Here is a 25236-nt window from a genome sequence, read left to right on the forward strand (position 1 = left end):
CACTCTGCCAATTTCCTTCATATTAAATAAATAAAAATATTTCTTCATGTCATTATGAGACGCTAGATTGAGACACAGACATTTGAGCCTCTTAATGCGTGTTTTGTTTGGGTTTCCACCGGGTGGAATTACCAAAAATAGAGAGGGCATAGCCTAACATATGAAACAGGAAAAGATCTTTTCCTGTTCCCGACCGCTGTGTAATCCCTTTATTTCAACAAAGTAACTGTATTCTGAATACCACCTTTTTAAACGATAACTGTAACGGAATACAGTTGTCCATATTTTGCATTTTAAATACGTAACGACGGTACATGTATTCCGTTACTCCCCAACACTGCGCATAGGGCTTTGGAGTTGATGTCATGCCACAATGCATTGTGGGAGCGTGGCACCATTTTCGGGGTCTACGAATCAAAACAAACACACTGTGTTGGAACGACAATTACAAGATGCTTAAAAGCAGCTCAAAAGAGAATGGACTGTATAGAGATCACCAGAGGCGAAGCGGCGGTACTTGCAGAAAATAGCGTGCATTGGAAATGTGGACCCGTATGAAATACGGCCGTGGAGTAGAAACCTTGAAGACCAACCACTACTGACGTAGCCTGACATATTTTCGTACCTTATCTGTGGAGTCAGCGCGTACAAGTCGTCATTCAAACAAAGGTAAGTCAGCTCGAGTACTGCGAGTAAAATGCGTTTGATTTCCCTGCAAACATTCAGATTAGTGCAGCATAAATTCATTCATGAGGGGAAATTACAGTGAGAACATGTGGAGGCTGTTAAAGGGATAACATAGTGAGTTCAGTGCATTGATGTGACATTGTTCTGACGGATTTAGTTATTCTCTATGGTTAAAGAAATTGCAATGATTTATTCATATTTATTGTAAATAATCCTAATTATACATCTTGCTTCCATGTTTGTATCTTGTGTCACTATAAATACATTTTATTTTAATTTTATACATTGATTAATGACCTGCAGAATCTCATTATCATATTAAGTGACAACACCGAACAAAAACAAGCTCCAGCGAACCAAGTGACTTGTCCAAAACAAACACACATGCTGGAGTTCAAGAACAAAACACAGTTCAGGAGGCCGGCCCGGAGGCTGACAACTCAGAAGTCCAGGACAATTCATCTTCTGAGGCCGGCCACGTTGGCGACACAGATCCAAAAGCCGACCGCGCGGAAGGCAGCGGTGGCGAAGTGGAAACAGTTCAGGGGGCCGACCGTGCACACGGCAGTGGCGGCGAAACCGTTCAGGTGGCCGACCGTGCAGACAGCAACGGCGGCGACGAGGAAACAGTTCAGGCGGCCGACCGTGCGGACAGCAACGGCGGCGACGACACAAGTCTGGAGGCCGACCGCGCGGAAGGCAGCGGCGGCGTCTGGGAGGTCGTCCATATCGACGATGACGCCCAACCAGCGGCCCGACAGACGACCGCTGATGTCGAGGCGGCAGTCCGGGACCCGATGGTGGCGTGGCCCCCGCAGTACCAGGCGAGGAGGAGGCTGGACCAGAAGAGGCAGAAGCAGAGGCTGGACCAGGCGAGGCAGAAGCGGAGGCCGGACCAGGCGAGGCTGAAGAGGATGCTGAAGCCGGACCAGGCGACGCTGATGATGCTGAAGCCGGACCAGGCGACGCTGATGATGCTGAAGCCGGACCAGGCGAGGACGAAGCTGCTGCTGGCAGCTGGACGGGCTCCTCGGGCCCTCCAGCTGACGAGGCAGGAAGCTGGCTAGGTTCCCCTGAACCTCCAGCTGACGAGTCTTGCGGCTGGACGGGCTCCTCGGGCCCTCCAGCTGACGAGGCAGGAGGCTGGACGGGCTCCCCGGGCCCCCCAGCAGACGAGGCAGGAGGCTGGACGGGCTCCCCGGGCCCTCCAGCTGACGAGGCAGGAAGCTGGACAGGCTCCTCGGGCCCTCCAGCAGACGAGGCAGGAGGCTGGACGGGTTCCCCAGGCCCCCCAGCGAAAACAGTCTCTGGACCAGTGGGCAACGGGGCCCCTGGAACACGCACGGCTGAACCAGCAGGCACACGGGCCTCTGGCAGGAACGGATCAGAACCAGCAGGCGCACGGGCCTCTGGCAGGAACGGGTCAGAACCAGCAGGCGCACGGGCCTCTGGCAGGAACAGGTCGGAACCAGCAGGTGCGCGGGCCTCTGGCAAACACAAAGCAGACTGCAGCTGCACAGAGCATTGACTCAGCTAAGGCAGCGACAGCCGGGTGCAGTCCTCAGCTGGCTTCTTAACCTCCAGGGGTCCAGAGTCGGCTGGGGGCTGAAACCCAGCCTCTGGGGAGGCCCTCAGTCCCAGAACTGGCCAGCTCTTGAGGAATGTTTTCAATATTGTGTGGTTTGTCTCTCTGCATGGAATGAACAGATGAAAAATAGTTCTTTTTGGGTTGGATGGACTTAACTTGTTGTACAGGAGGAGTTGGTGAAGACGATGGCTGAATGGGTGGCTGAGCTGATAATAAGGCTGATGAGTCTTCTACCAACTGAGCTATTGACTGGGCTATGGACTGTAACATAGTGTCTAATAAGTCTGGCTGTGACTGTAACTGGGCTATGGGTAGTGAGGCTGAATGTGATGGAGGTGACGGCTGGGCAGCTAACTGAGCTTCTGGCTGGGAAGCTAACTCAAAAAACCCAGCCCCGGAATAAACAGTCACAAGATCTGGCGAAACAGACAGTGTGTCTTTTCCACTCACCACAGCCGGCAACTCAGAAGTCCTAATCTCCGGCTGTGGGGTGACGCGCCGACGGCGCGATCGTCGCTTCCTCCCTGCCGACTGCTCCGGTGGGCCGGGCAAAACCTCCGGCGGGCCGGGCAAAACCTTCACCGGCGGGCTGGGTTGGGAAGCGGTAGCGGCTGGAGGGTGGAGGTGAAGTTCATTAAGAATGAAGTCTTGTGCGAGCGGGTGAAGAGAGTCGAGTAGCCAGCAGTGAGCAGACAGTAATTGCTGTAGCCTGGCTTCTACGGCGCGGCGAAATTCCTCCCCCTCACGTTTGAGCCACAGGTTAACCAACCTTGAAACCGAGTCAATAACTCCCGAAACTCCTGGGACGGTGCGGATGCTGCTGGGTCCATGTTTGGTCGGCTCGTACTGTCACGGCTGGCGGAGTGAGTCGTGTGGTGTGGAGGAAAAGGAGGACCCAAAATGCAGCAGTGACTGATGATACGAGTGATGTTTATTTACAAAGTGGTAGTGGCAGAAACAGGCAGTGAGGTATGACAAAACAACTGAAGAAACCTAAACTGGGAGAACTAACTGACAAACCTGAGACCATACAAAAAGGGTGCGGGGCAGAGAGACGCAGAGACAGGAACACCATAGAACGCAGAGATACACGGATGAATGCAGACGAGCCAACAACAAACACAGACTAACACCCACCAAATATACACACACAAGGTAATCAGGTAATCACACACAGGAGGGAAGAACAGCTGAACCTAATACACATGAGGACCGGAGGAGACAAGCTGAACACAATGACAACAGACAGACTTTCAGAACAAAACAGGAAATCTAGGACCCGAACCGGACACAAGGGGGGAGGACACAGAATAACTAGAACAGAGGAAAATAATCACAAAACACAAAACGCTGGGTCAACGACCCAGGACCATGACAGTGTTTACATGATATCACCCACTACTAACATTACTTTATTTACTGTATCTTTTGAAAAAAAAAAATACCGCTATTTATACAGCAAAAGACTTAAGAATATTTAACAGGAGCAGGTTTCATTTTCCCCTGGTTTTATTATCACACTGTTCACCAAAACGCAGCAAACCTTCACCATCTTATCCTGAAGGGTCACCTCTTCACCCTCACATGGAAGAAGTAATCTGATTGGCATGGTGGTATGTTTGAAGCAGGTCCCTTGTGTAGCGCTGGAACCCAGTCACGATGTTTCATCCATTTCATAGGCTGGTTTGCTGCAATAATGCCAAATAATTAGCAACTCTATAAATAGAAGGTAGTTCTGCACTCAGTAGGATGTTTGTTCTAATTTGCTATGAGCTCAGAGCGCATCGACAATAAAACTAATAGGCTATAAAGAGTGATATGAACATATTTAGAACTTACTGGAATAAAAATGTCTGGAGCACCAACAGATATCTGGAGATGGAAGAGAACTGGAGCTCGTCTCACAGCTGCTATCCAGGCTGGACACCTTCAGTTGGTAACATCGATACACGAGCTGCCTCATGTTGCTTCCAGGTTGGGAAAGAATGAAAAGACAAACCTTTTTCAAGCTTATTCTCTTGCCGGTCGTGCAATCGAACATTGCAGCGGACCACACAGCAAGAACAAACCATGGCTGTTGTGTGTGCCTTCGCTCCTTTTTCGCTTGCGCTTTGTTTAGACCCCCAAAATGGCGGATAGGGCCAAAACCCTTTCCATGGCCACCCCCGTGACATCACGCTCCAAAGCCCTATATACAATCTTTTTACATCAATCGAAAAGCTGCGTCAAAAACTCAAGTAAGGCATGAGTTTTATTTAAAATGGAGTTTGGGAGCGCCGGCCTCGACCTGTTGATACCGTACAACACAGAGGATGAAAACACTGATGTGTCTGATATGCCCATTACTGGGCAAGTGTCCGGCATTCAAACTTACAGGTAGACATTAGTCAAAGCCAGATGTTTCCCCTGTTATGTCGATATTAGCTAGCACAGTCAAGTACACACTTACACTGCATGTCAACAAACTATGAAAAAAAGCCACAGGATATAAAAAATAAATAAATGAATGATTGCTGGTAAGGGTCTCTATCACTTCTACCTCTTCTTAAAGTCGATAAAGAGTTCTTTATACTGATGGCATGGAGTTGTGTTTAATGTGAGTTGTAAGGTCTTCGGGTTGTTACAGCTTCACCTTGATCACAAACTACGCCACCGTCGAACTAAAACATAACATAAATTTCAATGAAATAGTAAGACGGGTGAAATAAAGACAGAAAATTATCTATATAACATACAAAACATACCTCGCTGGCTGACCCATGCTTTGAGGGAGAAATGTGCACTTTGCAGATACTGTAAAGAAAAAAACTTCCTCTGAATTAAATTGGTGTCTCCTGCTTCAAATGCCATGCTCCTACATCAACATGGGCGTGCATCTTCCTCAGGTGCACCAGTGGAACCAACATGCAGTACAATAGTTCCTGTCCCTGTTCGTATTGTGAGGGCAGCTTGTCCACAGTCTCAGCCCCAGTCATCCTGTCATCCAGGCAGTCCAGAGGGTCTGCTGATTAGTGTCAGGTGTAGATGTATCTTGTGTGTCAGCCAATTGAATCATGACAGAGCCAGTATCGACCAATGGGGGGAAAAAAACTTTGAACAGTAGTAAATCATCCCAGGAATAGCCAGCTAACCAAAATCACTCCAGAAGCACATCACCAACTCTCCCAGGAGGCCACAAAAGAACCCAGAGCAACATTTAAAGAACTGGAGGTCTCACTTGCCTCAGTAAACATCAAAGTTCATGATTCAACAATAAGAAAGAGACTAAACAAAAATGGCATCCACACTAAAGCTCCAAAGAGAAAACCAGTACTGACAAAAAAGAATACAAAGGTTAGTCTCACATTTGCCAAATGACATCTTGATGAACTATTCTGTTGACTGACTAAACAAAAGCTGCATTTTCCCAAGGTTTAAGTCCCTTAATAGATGTTGGATGGCCCAAAGAAAAGTAGTAGCCCTATCTACCACTAAAGTACTGTAGTATATAGCACGTATATGCTTATTTATTTGGTATTAAGAAGTATAGTAGTTTGTATGATTCTATTTTATGATTCAAAACAAAAATGATTTGTTTGGTCAGGTTATTTCATGTCAACATTAACTTGCTGAAACAAATGCGGAACAAGTGGAATTGGTGCTGGTTTTCTCAGGCTGGATAATGTTATTATTACGGACTCTTGACATAAGACAAAGCCAGAAGAGTGCTTCCACTGTTCTGACACTAAACTATCCTCTTTCACACCAATTACCCCCACCCATTACTCAGCTCTAGTAAGAACATATTTATCACATTTAAGATATTTAACAATTGCTGAGGTATTTCTTAGTACTGTAGGAGATCTAACACTTCTATGACACACAATATTGCAACAGCTCAGCAAAACCTTCTAAAGAATAAACTGATGTTTCTTAAAGTGAACTTTACTGTTACAGTAATAATTTAATCAAGATTCATTAAAAAAAAAGTTAATTCATGAGTTACATAGATGTATCTTGGTTAACCTAATTTCCGCTTAATGTCTGCATGAGTGAGTCTTTGTGAAGCACATTACTCTAAGCGTTGCCCAAAACAGAAACACCATATCTATTTAATGTCCTAATCTAATGTGCTGTGGGCGACTAAAGAATGGTGCTGGGCCTTTCCCACAATTTTATGCTTCGCTTGTCTTCACCGCAAAAAAACTTGTTTATGTGTAAAGTTGAGTCAACTGCCCATGAAACAGCACATTTTCTATTCTATGATTTTTCTAATCCTCTGTCCCAACTTGATTCTTTATCTCACACTTGTTGGCAATCAGGTAATTAAGTACATTTGATTATCAGCATCTGGCTGTAAACAGTAAGGGTGTACTTCATTTATCATACACTGCTTCTGCATTTTGGAACATGCGACCCATTCCTCTTGCCCGAAGTAAAGAAACAGAATGGAAAATTTAAAGGCCCTTTCACATAAAAAGCATATACAGTAGATGGTAGCATAGTGGTAAGACTACACGCCTTTGGAACAGACGCTCTGTTCAGGAGTCTAACCCTGGACTTCTAACAAGGGCATCTGTATCCAGTGGGTCCCTAGGCTAGACCCCCATGCTAACCAAGCCTATATCGAATATGTGCGAGAGACAGAGAACTGAAGCCATACCGGCTCGAACCTCACCCGGATTAACAATGTCCACGTGTTGGAGTCAAATTGTTAAATGTTGTCATTGTGTTACTTAAATTTGTAAGTCTTAGTTCAAACAGCAGGATCAAAGACCTTCCTTTGTCTCTGACCACCTCTCCAACCAATTTGTTGGTGGGGGAGGCTATAGTGTTTTATTGTAGGGACATCTATGTGAGGGTTCTGTTTTCTTGGTTAGTAAGCTTCCTGCTTTTATGACCCTTTTGGTGAGCAGGAAGTCACACAAACGCAAAAAAACCTAAAAGAGGAATTATGGATTTGATCAACTAGTCCCTAAATGCAATTGACACCCCTTTCTCAACGAGAAGTTTTGGCTTGGGTGAGCCTGAGTGCTGAAGGTATCTACCTATTCAGAACCATGGTAACAGGGTTCTTGCTGATCGGAGCTGGCTTGGCCCTGACTTATCAAAGAATTAAGAAAGCGGAACCAGCTGTTCAAACCCCCACAAGGCTGCCCGCTGGGATTGAAACAATGGGAAGAGGCGTGAGTTTCTCAAAATGGGCTCATTGAGTACTCAGAATAAGATCTCTGAGTGCAGACTGGATTACATCTTGGGGAGGCTCCCTCTGGTCGTGAGTTCTCAGAATCAGCTCTTTGAACACAAGAATGACAACATCAAAGAGCGCAAGTTTGACAACATCATGGAGAAGCTCACGGCTCTCCAACGGAAGATTGAGAGACCAGTGTTGGACTGTAGAACTGCTTTGAAATTCATATGAGCTGTTCGCACTGAAGTAAAAAACAACCATCACTTCATGCGGATACCCTTTCGGCACCAGCTGCGGTCGCAAGGCTGGAGACGAACAAAAACACCCTGATAACGACTGTGGTTAAACTGTTCCTTCCCATTCCATGCAAGGCCACCTGGGTTGGCTGGAAGACTGTTTACTTAGCCTAGCAGGGCGAAGGACACTGTCTCAGCTGAACTCTGGACACACACACACACATACATATACACTGATATGCACACACTCATCCCCCCTCCCTTCTTAAACGCCTTCGATGCTTGTTCCCTCTTGGGAACACGGCGGGTCTGAGCCCGCGCTGGAATGGTAGCGCTGGGCAGGATGGCTGCTGTGTTTGCTTTGGATTACTCCTCACCCCCCACCCGACCCCGTGGCTTGTCACGTGTTCCATAATGTTGTGCTGTGGACATTTATGTGCTTTTTTGTACAGAGGAGTTTATTTTGTTTCCTGTTCTCATGCTGTCCTCCCAGGAGCCCAGCATGAGTAGAGGTCTCTTTTTTTCCTCTTGTACTTTCCCATTGTAGTGTATATTTCAGTGGTTTTTTTCTGTAACGCTACCGATCTCCGACCTGTATCCCCATGTGATGTCTGTGTTGTGTGTGTAAGGCCGGGGGGGGGGGGGGGGGGGGGGGGGGTCCTATTGTACTGCAGGGCAACCTGCACGTGGCGAATAAAGCCTTGATTGATTGATTGATTGATTGAGCTGCAGAAAGGTGAAGTACAGCAAGCTGTCAGTACCTGATGCCTTGGAAACTGCCAAGCAATGACTCACAGCCTTGGCTTGAAGAGGCATACCAAAGAGAGAGAAGGCAGGAGAATAAACCAGTTGTTCTCTACAAAACCATCCAAGGTGTACTCCCAGTGGCATGAGAAGAATAGGGCAACCAACTTGTCCACCGCCTGGATTGATTACAAAAAGGCCTATGACTAGATACCCCACACCTGGATCCTGGAATGCCTAGAACTGTACAAGATCAACAGGACCCTAAGAGCCTTCATGAGGAACTCAGTGGGGATGTGGCGAACAACACTAGGGGCCAACTCCAAGCCCAACTTCAAGCCCATAGCACAAGTCACCATCAAGTGCGGAATCTACCAAGGAGATGCTCTGTCCATCTCTGTTTATTACAGAGAAATGGCTCTTTCCAAAATAAAAGCTATACTATACCCTTCTTTTGGGGTATATTTTCAGCAGCATATTAAACATATCAGGTCCCCATAAGGAGAATCATGTGCTAACGGCTGTCTAAATGACTCGAGTGAAGTTTGTAGCATGCGTGCTTGTTGTTTTTGTCTGCTTCCACTTGTCTTTGCACTAGGATGATGTCGGCATAAATGTGCAGTCATATTCGTTGTGTTCCCACTAGTGCTGTCAGCGTTAATCTCGTTAAAATGACATTAACGCCATAACGCGGCAAATCTCCGTTAACGAGTTACCGCGGATCGCCCCGTAAGTGGGGCTGGACGGTGTCAACACGTTAACAAGCTAGCTGCGCTAACACACTAGTTGAGCATGCGTGGCACATCTGAGATACTGTTTTACTTTTGTCCATGACGCGCTTACCATCAGGGTCATACTTCACATGAAAACCAAAATACTTCCAAACACCAGATCTGAATGAGGGTGGGGGAGGTTCAATATCGGGTAGCATTGAGGAAGTTGCCATATTTTGTTTTGTTTTGTTTTGTTTTGTTTTTTGTTTTGTTTTTTTGCCTGTCCCGTTTGGTTCTTTTGCCATCAGAATTATTGTCTAAAGGCAAAGAAAGATGCCCAACGGATTTACTTTACCAAATGGACCATCCCAGCCTTGCCGTAATGGTCTATTTGATTCACCTTTTATTGTTTATTTCATTTTTTATTTTCACTTGCTAGATACGGGACAGACTTGAATGAGGAAAAGAAAAGGGAGAGAGGAAGAGGGGGGGGGGGGGGGGAACAGCGGAGAAGAGGGACGGGGATAAAGGGCAACAAACAAAAACCAAAAAAATAAGCAGACAAAAAATACAAACATCAATCACCTGGATCACCTGTTGAGAAAGAAAAAAGAAAACAAGCAGAAGAAAACGAGAGCAATACAATAAAGAACATCATGATGATCTATGGGAATATAACAGTAAATACTAAATGTTAAACATTATTGTACAGCACATAAGATCAACAGCGCACAGTGTGCTTTAAGGTAGGAGCCAAAAAGGGTGTAGTTTGTGTGTGTGAGCACCCGTGTGTACACCTGTGAGCATGAGCGTGCTTGTTTTTAAAAGGTTCCTACATGTAATGATCTGTTAGAGGGTGTCGGGAGCCACAGCCCCGTTCACCAGGGCATGAAGCAGGTATGGAGGAGATCAAGACTCCAGACATCTAGAGGACCTCAGAACACAAGAGACCAAGGAAGACCAACAGAGGGGCAGCCGCGCCACTGTCCCAGAAAGAGCTGAGGAGAGTCCCAGATGAGGGGTCACTCAGCAACCGCGGAGCATAAGCCAGGGGGGGTTGCAGTAACGTGCCCGGGAGCTCCGCCGGCAGCCAGCTGTGCCAAAGTAGCACGGAGGGAGGTTAGCCAACTAACGGAGTTACAGAAAGGTGCGGCAAAGAAGGTGGATAAGAAATACAGCAAACTGTCCATACCTGAGGCCTTGGAAACTGCCAAGCAAAGACTCACAGCCTTGGCCAGCCGCTTGAGGAGGTACACCAGAGAGATAGAAGACAGGAGAATAAACCAGCTGTTCTCCACAGAACCAGCAAAGGTGTACTCTCAGTGGCAAGGGAACAATAAGAGAACAGCACCACCAAGGCTGGAGACGGAGTAATACTGGAAGAGCATATGGGAGAAGGAAGCAACCCATAACGGCAATGCTCAGTGGCTAGTGGATCTGAGGGCAGACCATAGCGACCTCCCTGAACAGGGTCCAGTAACCATCACAGTGGCAGATATCCAAGAAAGGGTCTCCAGTATGAAGAGTTGGACAGCACCAGGGCCCGACATGGTTCACGCCTACTGGCTGAAGAAGCTGACTGCACTCCACGAGCGTCTGGCAGCACAAATGAACCAGCTGCTAGTTAACGAGAGACACCCGGAATGGCTAACCGAAGGTCGAACGGTCCTGATCCCCAAGGACCCCAAGAAGGGACTGGTCCCATCCAACTACCGACCAATAACCTGCCTCAGTACTACACGGAAGCTCCTGTCAGGCATCATATCGGCTAAGATGAACAGGCACATGGGTCAATACATGAGTGGGGCACAGAAAGGGATTGGCAAGAATACCAGAGGCGCAAAACACCAGCTACTGGTAGACAGAACAGTCAGCCGAGACTGCAAGACCAGACTAACCAACCTGTGCACTGCCTGGATTGATTACAAGAAGGCCTATGACTCAATGCCCCACAGCTGGATACTGGAATGCTTAGAATTGTACAAGATCAACAGGACCCTAAGAGCCTTCATCAGGAACTCAATGGGGATGTGGCGTACAACACTAGAGGCCAACTCCAAGCCCATAGCACAAGTCACCATCAAGTGCGGGATCTACCAAGGAGATGCTCTGTCCCCACTGCTGTTCTGCATAGGCCTGAACCGCCTCAGTGAGATCATTAACAAGACTGGCTACGGATACCGACTACGGAACGGAGCAGTTGTCAGCCACCTCCTGTACATGGATGACATCAAGCTGTATGCCAAGAGTGAACAAGACATCGATTCACTGATCCACACTACCAGGCTATACAGCAATGACATTGGAATGTCGTTCAGACTGGAGAAGTGTAGTCGAATGGTAACAAAGAGAGGGAAGGTAGTCAGAACTGAGGGGATTGAACTACCAGAAGGCAACATTGCAGACATAGAGGACAGTTACAAGTACCTGGGGATCCCGCATGCGAATGGGAACCATGAAGAGGCCGCTAGAAAGGCTGCAACCACCAAGTACCTGCAGAGGGTCAGGCAAGTCCTGAGGAGTCAGCTGAACGGTAAGAACAAGATCCGGGCCATCAACACCTACGCCCTGCCCGTGATCAGGTACCCTGCTGGGGTAATAGGCTGGCCAAAGGAAGAGATAGAAGCCACTGACATAAAGACAAGAAAGCTCCTTACCATGCATGGAGGGTTTCACCCCAAGTCTAGCACCCTGAGGCTGTACGCTAAGCGGAAGGAAGGGGGCCGGGGACTGGTGAGTGTCAGCACCACAGTCCAGGATGAGACAACGAACATCCAAGAATACATTGGGAAGATGGCCCCAACTGACCGAGTGCTCAGTGAATACCTCAGGCAGCAGAAACCCAAGAAAGAGGAGGGAGACGAGGAACCATCATGGAAGGACAGGGCCCTGCACGGTATGTACCACCGGCAGATAGAGGAGGTGGCTGATATCCAGAAATCCTACCAGTGGCTGGACAAAGCTGGACTGAAAGACAGCACAGAGGCACTAATCATGGCAGCACAAGAACAAGCTCTGAGTACAAGATCCATAGAGGCTGGGGTCTATCACACCAGGCAAGACCCCAGGTGCAGCTGTGTAAAGATGCCCCAGAGACAATCCAGCACATAACAGCAGGGTGCAAGATGCTAGCAGGCAAGGCATACATGGAACGCCATAACCAAGTGGCCGGCATAGTGTACAGGAACATCTGTGCCGAGTATAACCTGGAAGTCCCAAGGTCAAAATGGGAGATGCCCCCAAGGGTGGTGGAGAATGACCGAGCTAAGATCCTGTGGGACTTCCAGATACAGACGGACAAAATGGTGGTGGCTAACCAACCGGACATAGTGGTGGTAGACAAACAGAAGAAGACGGCCGTAGTGATCGATGTAGCGGTTCCGAATGACAGCAATATCAGGAAGAAGGAACACGAGAAGCTGGGGAAATACCAAGGGCTCAGAGAAGAGCTAGAGAGGATGTGGAGGGTGAAGGTAACGGTGGTCCCCGTGGTAATCGGAGCACTAGGTGCAGTGACTCCCAAGCTAGGCGAGTGGCTCCAGCAGATCCCGGGAACAACATCAGAGATCTCTGTCCAGAAGAGCGCAGTCCTGGGAACAGCTAAGATACTGCGCAGGACCCTCAAGCTCCCAGGCCTCTGGTAGAGGACCCGAGCTTGAAGGATAAACCGCCCGCAGGGGCGTGCTGGGTGTTGGTTTTATATATATGTGTGTGTGTGTGTGTGGAGCGAGGAGAGTAATCCACCTGGTGAGAAACTTTATGACATTGTTGACTGAGATGACAAGTGAGAGATCGTTTTATTTTGATTTCAAGAAATGCAGCATAATAATTATTTTTATGTGCTTAGCAAACACATTGATGGACAGAGCCTGATCAGTGCTCTGTATATGGCTAATGTAGTGAGTCAAAAACAACAATGGCAGTATCCGAGTTGAGGGGCGATTCCACAAAAAATTTCCAGCTCACCTCCATCCCTCACATCCTGCTTGAGGAAAAAGGATTCTCAGAAGCAGAGGAATAATTACAAAGCCGTGTGCTGCAGCCTCAAACAATCTTTTTTCCAGTTTTGTGACTTTCCAACGCTGCAGTGTCCAGCACTTCCACCTCGATGGTGCCCAGCACTTCCCTGCTGCTCACTGGAGGGCTTACTGTCCAGCTCATCTGAGGTTCTGTGTCTGGGCCTGTTAGAGGCATTATTTTTTTCTTTTGTTTTGTTTCTGGGACAGAGAACAATAAAGTTTCTTGTTGAGGTTTTGAGCCACTAAACTGAAGAACTGAACTAGGTGACTATTTATATTTCTCAGCTAGCTAACTTACAGTCTTTTTTTCTCAGCCTGTAAATTGAGAAATATATAAGAGAAATAAGACTGTTGGTAATGTTCCACAGGCTGCTCCCCTAGAGATTGGTGTTCCCCCAAAGAGTCTGAGGCTGGTTCTTCACCTGTGCCAATCCGCAGAGTGAGTGTGGCTGAGGTCCAGCCTATTTTTGCATCCAACCCAGTTCTAAGAGTGCAGTGTCACCAGGACCCAACCAGTTCCTGCACTTATTCAACTTCCCAGGGTGAAGGTGGCTGAGGTCTAGGCAATTTCTGCTCCCGTTCCTGTCCCCAGAATGAGAGAAAGTCCTCAGCCCCAGTCACCAGAGCAGTCAGCAAGCCCTGCACAACCACAGCCGGAGCAACTTGAGCGGGTTGTGAGCAATGTTCAGTATGAGAATCCAGTGGAACCTGCACAGCCCTGAATTCTTAATCGTCCCAACAACATGGACCCAACAGACTCAGTTTTGCGTGAGCGGCAGCAGACAATTTTTTATTTTTTATTTTATTTTTTTTTAAAGGAAATGTTGAGGTGGGACTCTTGGCAATATCACTGGCTTAAATGCAGCCCCAAAACATGAAAAAGCCTACAGGAAATTTTGCAGATCATTGTAGAAACCTGCTGTTTTGCTTTCCTCTTGAAATTATTTTTTGCAACAGGCTAGATACAGTTACAAGATACAATTTAAGATCCTCCATCCATCTTCTTCTGCTTATCTAGGGCCAGTTCATGGGGGCAGCAGCCTAAACAGAGAAGCCCAGACCTCCCTCTCCTGGGCACCTCCTCCAGCTCCCCTCCAGGAAACAAGGGGTTCCTAGGCCAGCTGAGGCATCTCCCGGATGGCCGTATCTCTCACCCTATCTCTAAGGGAGAGACCAGCCACCATTTGGAGGAAGCTCATTTCTGCCGCTTGTATCCGATATCTTGTTCCTTCTGTCACTACCCACAGCTTGTGACCATAGGTGAGGGTAGAGACATACATCGATCGGTCAATTGAGAGCTTCGCTGCCGAAGCACCTCCGACAGGACACTCTGAGGGACACGGTTGAATGGCTTCTCCAGGTCCACAAAACATGTGTAGACTGGTTAGGCAAACTCCCATGCACCCTCAAGTATCTTCGAGAGGGTAAAGAGCTTGTCCAGTGTTCAATGACCAGATCAAAAACTGCATTGTTCCTCCTGTATCCGAGGTTCGACTAATGGATGGGCTGTCCTTTCCAGCACCCTGGTATAAACTTTCCCAGGAGGGCTGAGGAGTGTGATCCTCCTGTAGTTGGAAGACACCCTCCGGAGAAACCAGTCTTCAAATCGCCTGATGGTTTGCATGAATTTCTTTGAGGCAGTCCGATAGTCTTTTTTCATGTTTTTGCTTCAGCCACTCCCCAACCCCCATTCTGCTTGGGCTGTCGGTAGCTATCAGCTGCCTCCGAAGTTCCACAGGCTAACCAAGCTTGATAGGACTCCTTCTTCAGCCTGGTGGCTCCCTTTACTTCTGGTGTCCACTATTTAGTTCAGAAGTCACCATGACACGCACAAACCACCTTGCGGCGGCAGCTCAATGCTGCAGCTTCGGCAATGGAGGTGCCGAACATGGTCCATTCAGACTCAATGTCCCCAGTCTCCCTTGGAATGCTATTGAAGCTTTGCCGGTGGTGTGCATTCAAGATCTCAGAGACCGGGGCCTCTGCCAGGCATTCCCAGCGCACCCACACTATACATTTAGGTGCGCCAGGTCTGTCCTGAATCCTCCCCCCGCCACCTGATCCAACTCACCGCCAAGTGGTGATCAGTTGACAGCTCGGCCCCTCTCTTTACGCTAGTGTCCAGAACATATGGCCGCAGGTCTGGTGATATGATTACAAAATCGATCATCAACCTGCAATCTAGGGTGGGCCCAGCCAGGCCTCATGGACTAAATATAGTCTATGGGGCCTGGCCCCAGGAAGAAGTTTATATTCAGTATATGAGTTTACATTCATATACTGAAGTTTATATTCAGTATATGAATATAAACTTCTTCCTCCCAGACGCTCGCCCTCAGACACCCTTCCCATGCCTGGGTCCAGAACGGGGCCTCAGTAACCCTATCCTGGGTGACAGAGTGAACTGTTCCCTTGATTGTATACTCATATAGGGGTCTTTTGAATCACTCTTTGTCTGGTCCCTCACCTAGGACCAAGTTCCCATTGGAGACCCTACCAGGGGGCAAAAGTCCCCCAACAACAAGCCCCTGATGTCATGGTTCTCAAGATCTGGAGAGGTCGTGGTGTGTGTTTTTTGTCTTCGCCTCTCCCAACAGGGCAGAACTGGACCTTGATTCCCCGCCTATGAACCCGCCCTGAACACACACCTGTGGCTCATTTACACTGATGCTGGCAGACTACTTAAGATGGCAAGAGCGACTGCTTCCTTGCTGGATTGTCACACTACCTAGCATCAGTGTAGCCTAGCCTTTTGAGTATTTCAAAAGGCTAGAGCCTTTTGAAATAGAGCATCCTCCTAACATTATTTTCCTCTGTGTACAGGCCTTCTAGATTCTCTGCCTGTCTTCCCTGCCGTCTGGATTCCTGTGATTGTGTGCGAGTGAGCATGAGCATTTTGGAGTGGACTATCTGAGTGAGGTGTGGATTGAGTTGAAGAGGAGCGAGTGAGGTGTGGTAGCTGAGGTATCTGAGGTATCTGAGTGAGGTGTGGATTGAGTTGAAGAGGAGCGTGTGTGCACCTGCCTTGGACCTTCCCTCCCCTTTTGACCCCCCTCCACTCCCTGGAGCCCCGTGTTATCTGTCTCACTGTATATATGTATAAATCCTCACTTGGTGCCACATTGTAAATAAACCCTCACCTTCTCTCTAAACTTCAGAGTCCTGCGAGTGAGCCCTCTGCCTAATAATCTGTGACAGAACGATCCAGCCACTATGGACTCAGTGGATTCTGACCCTGTTCAACGGGCTCTCCTCACTCAGGAAGCCCTGCTGGAGCAGCACAAGAAGATGCTCCACCACATTAATAAAGAGCTCTCCGCCCTCATATAGGGTCTCGCCCAGCGCACACCCCTGGTAAGCCGACTCTCTCCGAGCGTAAATCAATCTCCGTGTGTAAGTCCCTCTCCATCTCCGAGTCCCCAGGCCGCCGCTACACCCCCCAACCCTCCCGCTGCCTGGCTAGAAGCCCCGGGGAGGACGATGCCAAGCCCTGAGCTGTTTACAGGTGAGCTGGAGAAATGTTCCGGTTTTCTTGCCCAAGTCTCCTTGTTTTTTCGCCGGCAGAACAAATAATATGCCAGGGACGATGCCCGGATTGCTTTCTTTGTTCCGCTGCTATGAGACCACGTGCTTCAGTGGGCTCAGGAATTATTGAAAACTCTGCGGAATATCTGCTATCCCGAGTTCCTGTCTGAATCCAAAGGCGTGTTTGAAAAGGACGGCGGGCCCTCTGCTGCTGCACAGCGTCTACTAAATCTAAAACAAAGTAAACGCTTGTTTACTTCTCAATTGACTTCCGCATTCTCGCTGTAGAGACCAGGTGGAGTGAAGAGGCAGTAAAGAAGGTTCTGCTCAACAATATTTAGGAGGTTTTGAAGGATGAGCTCATAACGAGAGAATTGCCATCATCTCTCAGCTTTTTAATGACCCTGTGCATTCACGTTGATGAGCGTCTGCGAGTGCACCGCGGGACGTGACACTCAGTTTCCCAGAATGCTCCGCTCAGTGTTGGGATTGTTGCTGGAAGTGCTGCTTCACCACAACAGCCGGCCTCGATGGATGTGAGTCCCAGTGAGGCGGAGCCGATGCAAATCGGACGCGCCCAGCTTACGCCAGCGGAGAGGCAGCGCCATTTCATGGCCGGTGAGTGTTTATAATGTGGCCGTCACGGACATTTCATCGCCGTTTGCGCCACACAGGCAAAAGGGCATGCGTGCCAGTAAAAAGGGGGGTACTGGTGGGCGAAATAAACATTGCACATTCCCCTCCTCATCTTTTGTTGCAAGCTAGGCTCACTGCTCACACTGCCACTCACTCACTCAAGGCTTTGAGAGACAGAGAACAGAGTTTTATTGATGCATCACTTGCTAAAAAACTGGGCTTAACTATTGAACCTCTGCCTCATGCTCTTCGAGCCTCATCTCTGAATGGACAGCGTTTGCCTGATGTCACCCACGTTACTGAACCTGTCACTCTGTGTTTGTCTGGAAATCACTCTGAATTAATCAGTTTGTTTGTTTTCAAAGCCCCGCTGACGCCGCTTGTCTTGTCTATAGTTCTTGGCTATCCTTGGCTGTTGCAACATAATCCACTAATTGATTGGCAGGCTGGCTGTGTGTCTAGATGGGGGGAAGGATGCCACATGACGTGCTTAAAATCCGCCATTCCATCCGTCGGCTCCCCTGCGTCACCCCCACAGATTCCTCCGGATCTAACAGCAGTTCCTTCTGTGTACCATGAACTAGCGGAGGTGTTTAGTAAGAATCGCACTCGTTCTCTTCCCCCACACCGGCCTTATGATTGTGCCATTGATTTGTTACCAGGAGCCCCGCTGCCTACCAGCTGACTCTATAGCCTATCACAGCCAGAAAGAGAAGCCATGGAGGAGTACATTACCGACTCACTGGCTGCGGGAATCATTCGGCCATCTACTCCCTTGGCAGCAGGATTTTTCTTTGTTGACAAGATAAGTCCCTCTGGCCATGCATTGACTATCGGGGCTTGAATGCAATCACTGTCAAGAATAAATACCCGCTGCCCCTGCTGACCTCAGTGTTTGAGCTACTCCACGGGATGAAGATATTCAGTAAACTTGACCACCGGAGTGCTAATCATTTGGTTCGCATTAGGGAGGGGGACGAGTGGAAGACGGCATTCAACACCCACCTGGGACATTTTGAATATCTCGTCATGCCTATGGATTAACAAATGCCCCAGCAGTCTTCCAAGCTCTTGTGAATGACATCCTCAGAGACTTCATCAACCACTTTGTTTTCGTCTACCTAGACAATATACTCATCTTCTCCAGGTCAGTGGCAGAACATAAAAGACATGTCAAACTGGTATTACAAAGATTGTTGGAAAACCGCCTTTTTGTCAAAGCAGAGAAGTGTGAGTTTCATGTAAACACCGTTTCCTTCCTTGGTTTCATAACTGAGCAGGGGAACTTGAGACCGGATCCTGGAAAGGCCAAAGCGGATTTGGAGTGGGCCACACCCCCAAACCACAAGCAGCTTCAATGTTTTTTGGGGTTTGCAAATTTCTATCGTCGCTTCATTTGTGACTTCAGCAAAATTGTCTCAACTCTTACTTACCTCACTTCCCCTAAGGTTCCGTTCCAGTGGGGGCAGGCAGCCACTGAGGCATTCGATCATCTGAAACAATGTTTTGCCTCCGCCCCCATCCTCTCCCAGCTGGATTTCAACCAACCCTTCATCGTGGAGGTGGATGCCTCAGATATAGGCGTGGGAGCCGTCCTCTCTCAGAAGACTGAAGGTAAACTCCATCCATGTGCTTACTTCTCTCGTTGTCTTTCACCCGCAGAGTGAAACTACGATGTTGGCGACAGGGAGCTACTCGCCATCAAACTGGCACTGGAGGAGTGGCGGCACTGGCTGGAGGGGACGGCAAAGCCTTTCATTGTGTGGACCGACCACAAGAACCTTGCCTACCTTCAGGCAGCAAAACACCTCAACGCATGTCAGGCCAGGTGGGCGCTTTTCTTCACCCGTTTCAATTTCTCCATTACTTACAGGCCCGGGTCCCGAAATGTCAAAGCAGATGCTTTATCACGTCAGTTTCCATCCTCTGAGGGGGATCGGGAGGAGGCGTCGATCTTGCCTCCTGGCTGTGTCATAGGAGGCCTCCCTTGGGAGATTGAGTCGATGGTGCGGCAGGCCCAGCGTACCGAACCTGATCCAGGGACAGGACCCCCCAGGGCGGCTCTACATCCATTCGTCGGTACGAGCCCAGGTGCTCCAACAAGACACAGCAAGATTTTCATCCAACGCACTGTCTCCTTTCTGGAAAGCTCTTTCTGGTGGCCGTCTTTAGCCCAGAATGCCCGAGAATATGTGAAAGCCTGTACCACCTGCACCGAAGTCACAAAACACTTCCCCGGCGGGCTTACTTCTGCGGCCCACCTAAAAAGGATAAAGCCTGGATGTACAATGTTGTACTTCTTAAAGAAAATGAATGTATATGATAAAGAGAAAATGATGTTGAGAAAGTCACATGAAATCACAAAGATACAAGAAATGTATCTTATTAAAAATGACATGCAATATCTTTAATTCATAACTTTCAAATTTCATACCTAAAGCTAATTTAAACAAATTTAAGGAAAGAGAAACAAGAGATTTTCTTTTTCAATTTAATTTGAGATGCTAGCTTTGTGAGGACCCAAATGAACTTCCATCAGTGGCACTGACAGTGTCCTTACTGACACCAGAAAATGCAGAGTCATCCTGTTCATGGGTCATTCTTTTGAGCATATTGGTGAAATATGATATGTGACAAGTACACAACAGGAACTCATTTTATTTTTTAATTCAGATAACTCAAATGTAAAAGAGCAAGAAAACATTTTATAATGCTTTAATTATTCCAGATATAGAATATTTAAAAAGATTGCTGTACATCTGCAAAAATACAAAAACAAAAGAAAATCATCCCTCTAAGCCACTCATCCAAGTTCATCTGGTTTCACCATGCTATATATAACCATGCATATTAAGCCTAACTAAAAGAGTCAAAGGAATGATTTGAAAGACTGGACACGGTTATTTGCTGTTTTTTCCAGTCAGATAAAGTGATCATCTGTTACTGCTTACATTTTTGATTGCCATTTGCTTCTGTTTTGCACAGAGTTAAACAAGCATGAAATGTCTGACTGCATCCTTTTTTGCTGTTTCTATGGTACGTGTCAGAAGGACAGTATAAAATCAGGAGTCAGCGTACGAACCAGCAGCATCTCAGAAGAGAGACTAAGCTACAGAAGGCTTAACCACAGCCATGGATACTGTCAAACATCAGAAAAAGAATACTTCAGGTAAACATTAAATGCTACTAGCTGCACACACTAACATTATTTTACTTAAATTATAACAATGTCCTTTCTGATTATGTTTTTTTCTAACAGCACTCAAAAAATCTAAGTCTGTGAAGAACATCAATCATTACACAAATGTACGCGGTCTGCCTTCTATCGAGAAGATTGTGAGCTCAGTGGAGGACACCCCCAGGCCCATCAGCACCCAGATCATTGGTACAATCCCAGAATGGATCAAAGGAAACTTCCTGAGAAATGGGCCCGGAAAGTTTGAGATCGGAAACCACAAGTGAGTGCTGCGTCTTTGTGTGTTTATCCATTCGCTTCAGACATCATGAAGCTCACTCCCCTCTGCATTGAATCTATTTCTCTACAGATTTAACCACTGGTTTGATGGCATGGCTCTCCTGCACCAGTTCAAAATATCAAATGGGCAAGTCACTTACAAAAGCCGCTTCCTGTCCAGCGACAGCTACCAGACCAACAAGGAGCACAATCGCATTGCAATATCTGAGTTTGGGACTGTAACCATGCCGGACCCCTGTAAAAATGTCTTCCAGCGCTTCCTGTCAAGATTTGAATCACACAGTGAGTATCTTGAAGACAAAGCAGCCTGTTGATGCACTTGCTATAGAATAAGTAATTCAAAGCTTTCTTTCCCTCTAGAGCCCACAGACAATGCCAATGTGAGTTTTGTGACCTACAAAGGTGACTATTATGTCAGTACAGAAACCAACATCATGCACAAGGTGGACCCTGACACACTGGAGACTGAAAAGGTACCATGAGTGTAATGATATACGTGCAGCTGAAGTTTTAGTGACACATGTATCAAACTGTAAAAGTAGGTATAGAAGCAATAAAAACTGCAAACCTTTTGTGCCATTGCATTTGTTTGTATTAGGTGGACTGGAGCAAATTCATTGCTGTGAATGGAGCCACAGCACACCCTCATACTGAGCCTGATGGTACGACATACAACATGGGAAATTCCTACACCTCGAAAGGTATTTAAGAAACATCAGATCCATTTCCACACTACAGGTTACGGATCAAAGATCTAACAGTATCTGGCATGACAGGATCATACTACAACATTATCCAAGTGCCACCAACCAAGAAAACAGAAGATGAAACCCTGGAGGGAGCCACAGTGCTGTGCTCGATTCCTTCAGTGGACAAGACCAAACCTTCATACTACCACAGCTTTGGTGAGCAAAAAGTCTCATGCAGTAAAGCATGCACATCTTGAATTTGGGAATAAAAAAGCACAGGTATCACAATGGAGTGGTACTCTGAGTTGATGTATGGAATGAAAATGATTTAAATCATTGGTTTTCTTATAGTCCTATAGTCTTACTGGAGCTGAGTCCCGTTGCAAAGAATCATAAATAGAAACTTCTTCTCATTTCATTATAGCAATGTCTGAGAACTACGTGGTGTTCATTGAACAGCCCATCAAGCTGGACCTGCTGAAGATTGTGACAGGCAAGCTAAGAGGAAAAAGTATCAGTGATAGCATATTCTGGGACCCCAAACTCAACACAATCTTCCATCTGATCCACAAACACTCTGGGAAGGTAGGACTCTAACATGCAAAAATGAACTAAGTGATTAAGTAAGGTAAACTTAATTCACAATAAAAAGTATTCTTCCAAGTCTCATAAGTATTGTTCCTGTGACTTGATTGAATTTTGAGTTAAGTTTTGGTCATCTATTTTTAATGAATGCATTTTATTTTTCTTCTAAGAGAGATACTGAATTTAGGTGAATATCTGAATGCAAAGATAGGGTTAGGGTACAAATGTGAAGATATGAAAGCAGTGTTTTGTTGCAAATGCAAGATAAAAGCAACAATAAAAGTGCAATAAAAACATTTTTGTCAAATCAGCAAATAATCATGACAAATAATAGTAATCTGAATACGGATTATGTTAGCATAACTGAAAAATAAAGAGGAAGGGGCTAAAAGCAAGTTTCCGTCTGACACCTGATGCTCTGTATCAATAGGTAGAGTGCTAGATGATTTATGTTACAAAGATTTCAGAAGAAACAAATAAATGTTCAGTTTAGTTAATAAAACTTTTTTTTTTGCATTTGCATTTGCATTTGCAGAAATGTGAAATAATATTTAAGTCACATTAATAAAATATTAAGTACAATTATTTGACTTGAGCTAGAACGCAGAACTGAGCTAGTGCCACAGTGCATTTCCATTGTTGTTTTTGTGTTTCAGGTAAGCTCCATCAAGTATCTTGCAAAGCCACTATCAACCTTCCATCAGATCAATGCATTTGAGGAGGATGGATTCTTGATCATAGATTTGTGTGCATCAGATGATGGCCAGGCAATCACAAACTACAACATCCAGAACATGCGCAAGTCTGGAGAAGCTCTTGATGAGGTAAGTTAGTTAAGTAAAGCTCATTACTGACTTTTCTGTGCAGTTTATGGAAAATCCTTAGGCTGCTTTTGGTTTATCTGAAGAAAAGATGGTTTGTTGAAGTTAACAAGATCTTCCTCGTCAGGTGTACAACACCTTGAGTAGAGCCTTCCCCCGGCGATTTGTGCTGCCTCTCAATGTTGACCGTGACACACCCTACAACCAGAACTTGATTACCCGGCCAAACAGCATAGCTACTTCTGTAAGAATTGCCAAGAACAAGGTATTAATGTACAGCCATCAGCACGTTACAGAATGCATATGTTTAATTTCTCCGTTTCATTTTACTTTTTCACACAAACATTAAGATTTTATCAGTCTTATGGTAGTTAAAATTTACATGCTTTAACAAACCTACTTCTTCTTTCTTTGGAACTTATTTACATTCTGATTTCTATATAAACGCTTAATTGGACTTTGCTACATGTTGACATTTTAATAGCACTTTCATTACCTGAATCTCAGTGATTACCTGTGTTGCTTTTTTTGTTTTTTTAAACCTGTGCAGGTGTTCTGTACCCATGAGGACCTCCATGGGGAGGATCTCCATGAATACGGAGGTCTGGAGTTTCCTCAGATCAACTATCACAAATTCAACACCCATCCCTACCGCTACTTCTATGGCTGTGGCTTTAGACACCTTGTAGGGGACACGCTGATTAAGATGGATCTCCACGGAAAACTCATGAAGGCATGTTGTTTTATTGGAGCAAAGAAAAGAGAGCTCGCATTTCCAAACTGTGGAACAAGTTAACCCCCACAACTGAAATCAAAAGTTTCCAGATAAAACCAATTATATCTGTTTCTATTTTAGTTCATTCACAAAGTAAATTTACTGAGATTTAAAGTTGTAATAAAAAATGTATCGCACACTTACTGTATAGTGACAACTGTGACATTTAAAAAAGCATTCAGAGAGCGCAACTCACCCCAAAGGGGAAAGGGTTATATTAAAGTGTTTTATGCTGATGTCAGCCTTGGTAATATAGAAATCTAGTGTAGTATATTACTGTATGTATATGTAGTAACTTTTTGTGTCATTGTGAAATTATATAATGTTGTATTGAAAAACAACAGGCCTTAGTTATATACCAGGCCTCAGGGGACGCCTGGTATATAACTAGTATAAGACTGAAGACAATCCATAAAAATTGTGGGTAATATGGAGTTAACAAACAGTAAACAAAGTTAGAGAGGACTGTCCCACAGGTATTGAGATAGCATTGTTATTGTGATTTTTCTTTTGTCATCATGAATGTGATATTGTGTGTAAATGTTCCCTCACAGGTGTGGGAACATCCTGGTCAGTATCCATCTGAGCCGGTCTTTGTTCCCTCTCCTAATGCTACAGAGGAGGATGATGGTGTTATCATGTCTGTGGTCATCACTCCAGACGAGGTTAGTCAGGCTCAGCCATTTTGGACAGGGTACTCTTTATAGATACAGTTTCCTCATACAAATGTAAAACATGGCTGAGCACGAGCTTGGACATCGTGCCGTTGTGTTTTCTACACTGTCTTGTACACCAAGTATTTCTTTACCCATGTCTCTGTTCTCTCCAGGACAAGAGTACATTCCTTCTGGTGTTAGATGCCAAGACATTCGAGGAGCTGGGCAGGGCGGTGGTACCTGTCAACATCCCCTATGGCTTCCACGGGACATTCAATGCCACGGCTTAGACGTCTGATGGATGTACATGTGACTTCACAGGGACACACCTACACTGTGTACATGTTGACTTAAAAGCAAAGACCCTCATTTAAAGAATTCCTTTATTTTCATGTCATAGTGATATGTTAAAGCATACATGCCTTTTTTCAGACTTAATAAAACCTTAAGTGTCGATATAATCTGTGTTGAAATAAAATCCTTTGTTTCTATTGTTTTTCCACAGCTATCTGTAAATGAAGGTCGTGAGGGTTTTTTTTTTTTAATATCTGCTATTTCATGCATTGCTATAAAAAAGCAAAACTGATTTTATGATACTGTTAAGGTAATGCACAAATTAACACAGAACACATTTTGGAGAAACCTCTGTGACTTTAAAATGTACAATTTCAGAAAAATCCAAGAGTCACTGAGCCTTCTGTCAATAAATGAATTCAATTCAATTCAATTTTATTTACAGTGGGGCAAAAAAGTATTTAGTCAGCCACCGATTGTGCAAGTTCCCCCACTTAAAATGATGACAGAGGTCAGTAATTTGCACCAGAGGTACACTTCAACTGTGAGAGACAGAATGTGAAAAAAAAATCCATGAATTCACATGGTAGGATTTGTAAAGAATTTATTCGTAAATTAGGGTG

At 46.1% G+C, this 25236-nt stretch overlaps 1 protein-coding gene across 1 annotated transcript; it reads left to right on the top strand.

The window, feature by feature from the left end:
* The first annotated feature begins 20230 nt into the window (after nucleotides 1-20230).
* LOC120718089 (beta,beta-carotene 9',10'-oxygenase-like) lies at nucleotides 20231-24835 on the top strand. Its single transcript, XM_040006416.1, has 12 exons — nucleotides 20231-20487; nucleotides 20578-20776; nucleotides 20864-21075; nucleotides 21154-21266; nucleotides 21392-21494; nucleotides 21570-21698; nucleotides 21907-22067; nucleotides 22724-22891; nucleotides 23016-23153; nucleotides 23439-23621; nucleotides 24218-24328; nucleotides 24493-24835. Exons 1-12 carry the CDS (start codon nucleotides 20451-20453, stop codon nucleotides 24607-24609), a joined length of 1671 nt encoding a protein of 556 aa, XP_039862350.1. The 5' UTR covers nucleotides 20231-20450; the 3' UTR covers nucleotides 24610-24835.
* The last annotated feature ends 401 nt before the right edge of the window (nucleotides 24836-25236 follow it).

The sequence above is a fragment of the Simochromis diagramma genome, unplaced genomic scaffold (genome assembly GCF_900408965.1).
Source record: "Simochromis diagramma unplaced genomic scaffold, fSimDia1.1 OVJJ01000024.1, whole genome shotgun sequence".
NCBI classification, from domain to species: Eukaryota; Metazoa; Chordata; class Actinopteri; order Cichliformes; family Cichlidae; genus Simochromis; species Simochromis diagramma.

Bases quoted from the DNA above. Each gene is read 5' to 3' on its own strand.
- LOC120718089 (XM_040006416.1), top strand. From the start codon at position 20,451: ATGGATACTGTCAAACATCAGAAAAAGAATACTTCAG. The intron at 21,495-21,569 runs GTATTTAAGAAA...CTGGCATGACAG, and splicing joins AAATTCCTACACCTCGAAAG to GATCATACTACAACATTATC. The intron at 21,699-21,906 runs GTGAGCAAAAAG...ATTTCATTATAG, and splicing joins TTCATACTACCACAGCTTTG to CAATGTCTGAGAACTACGTG.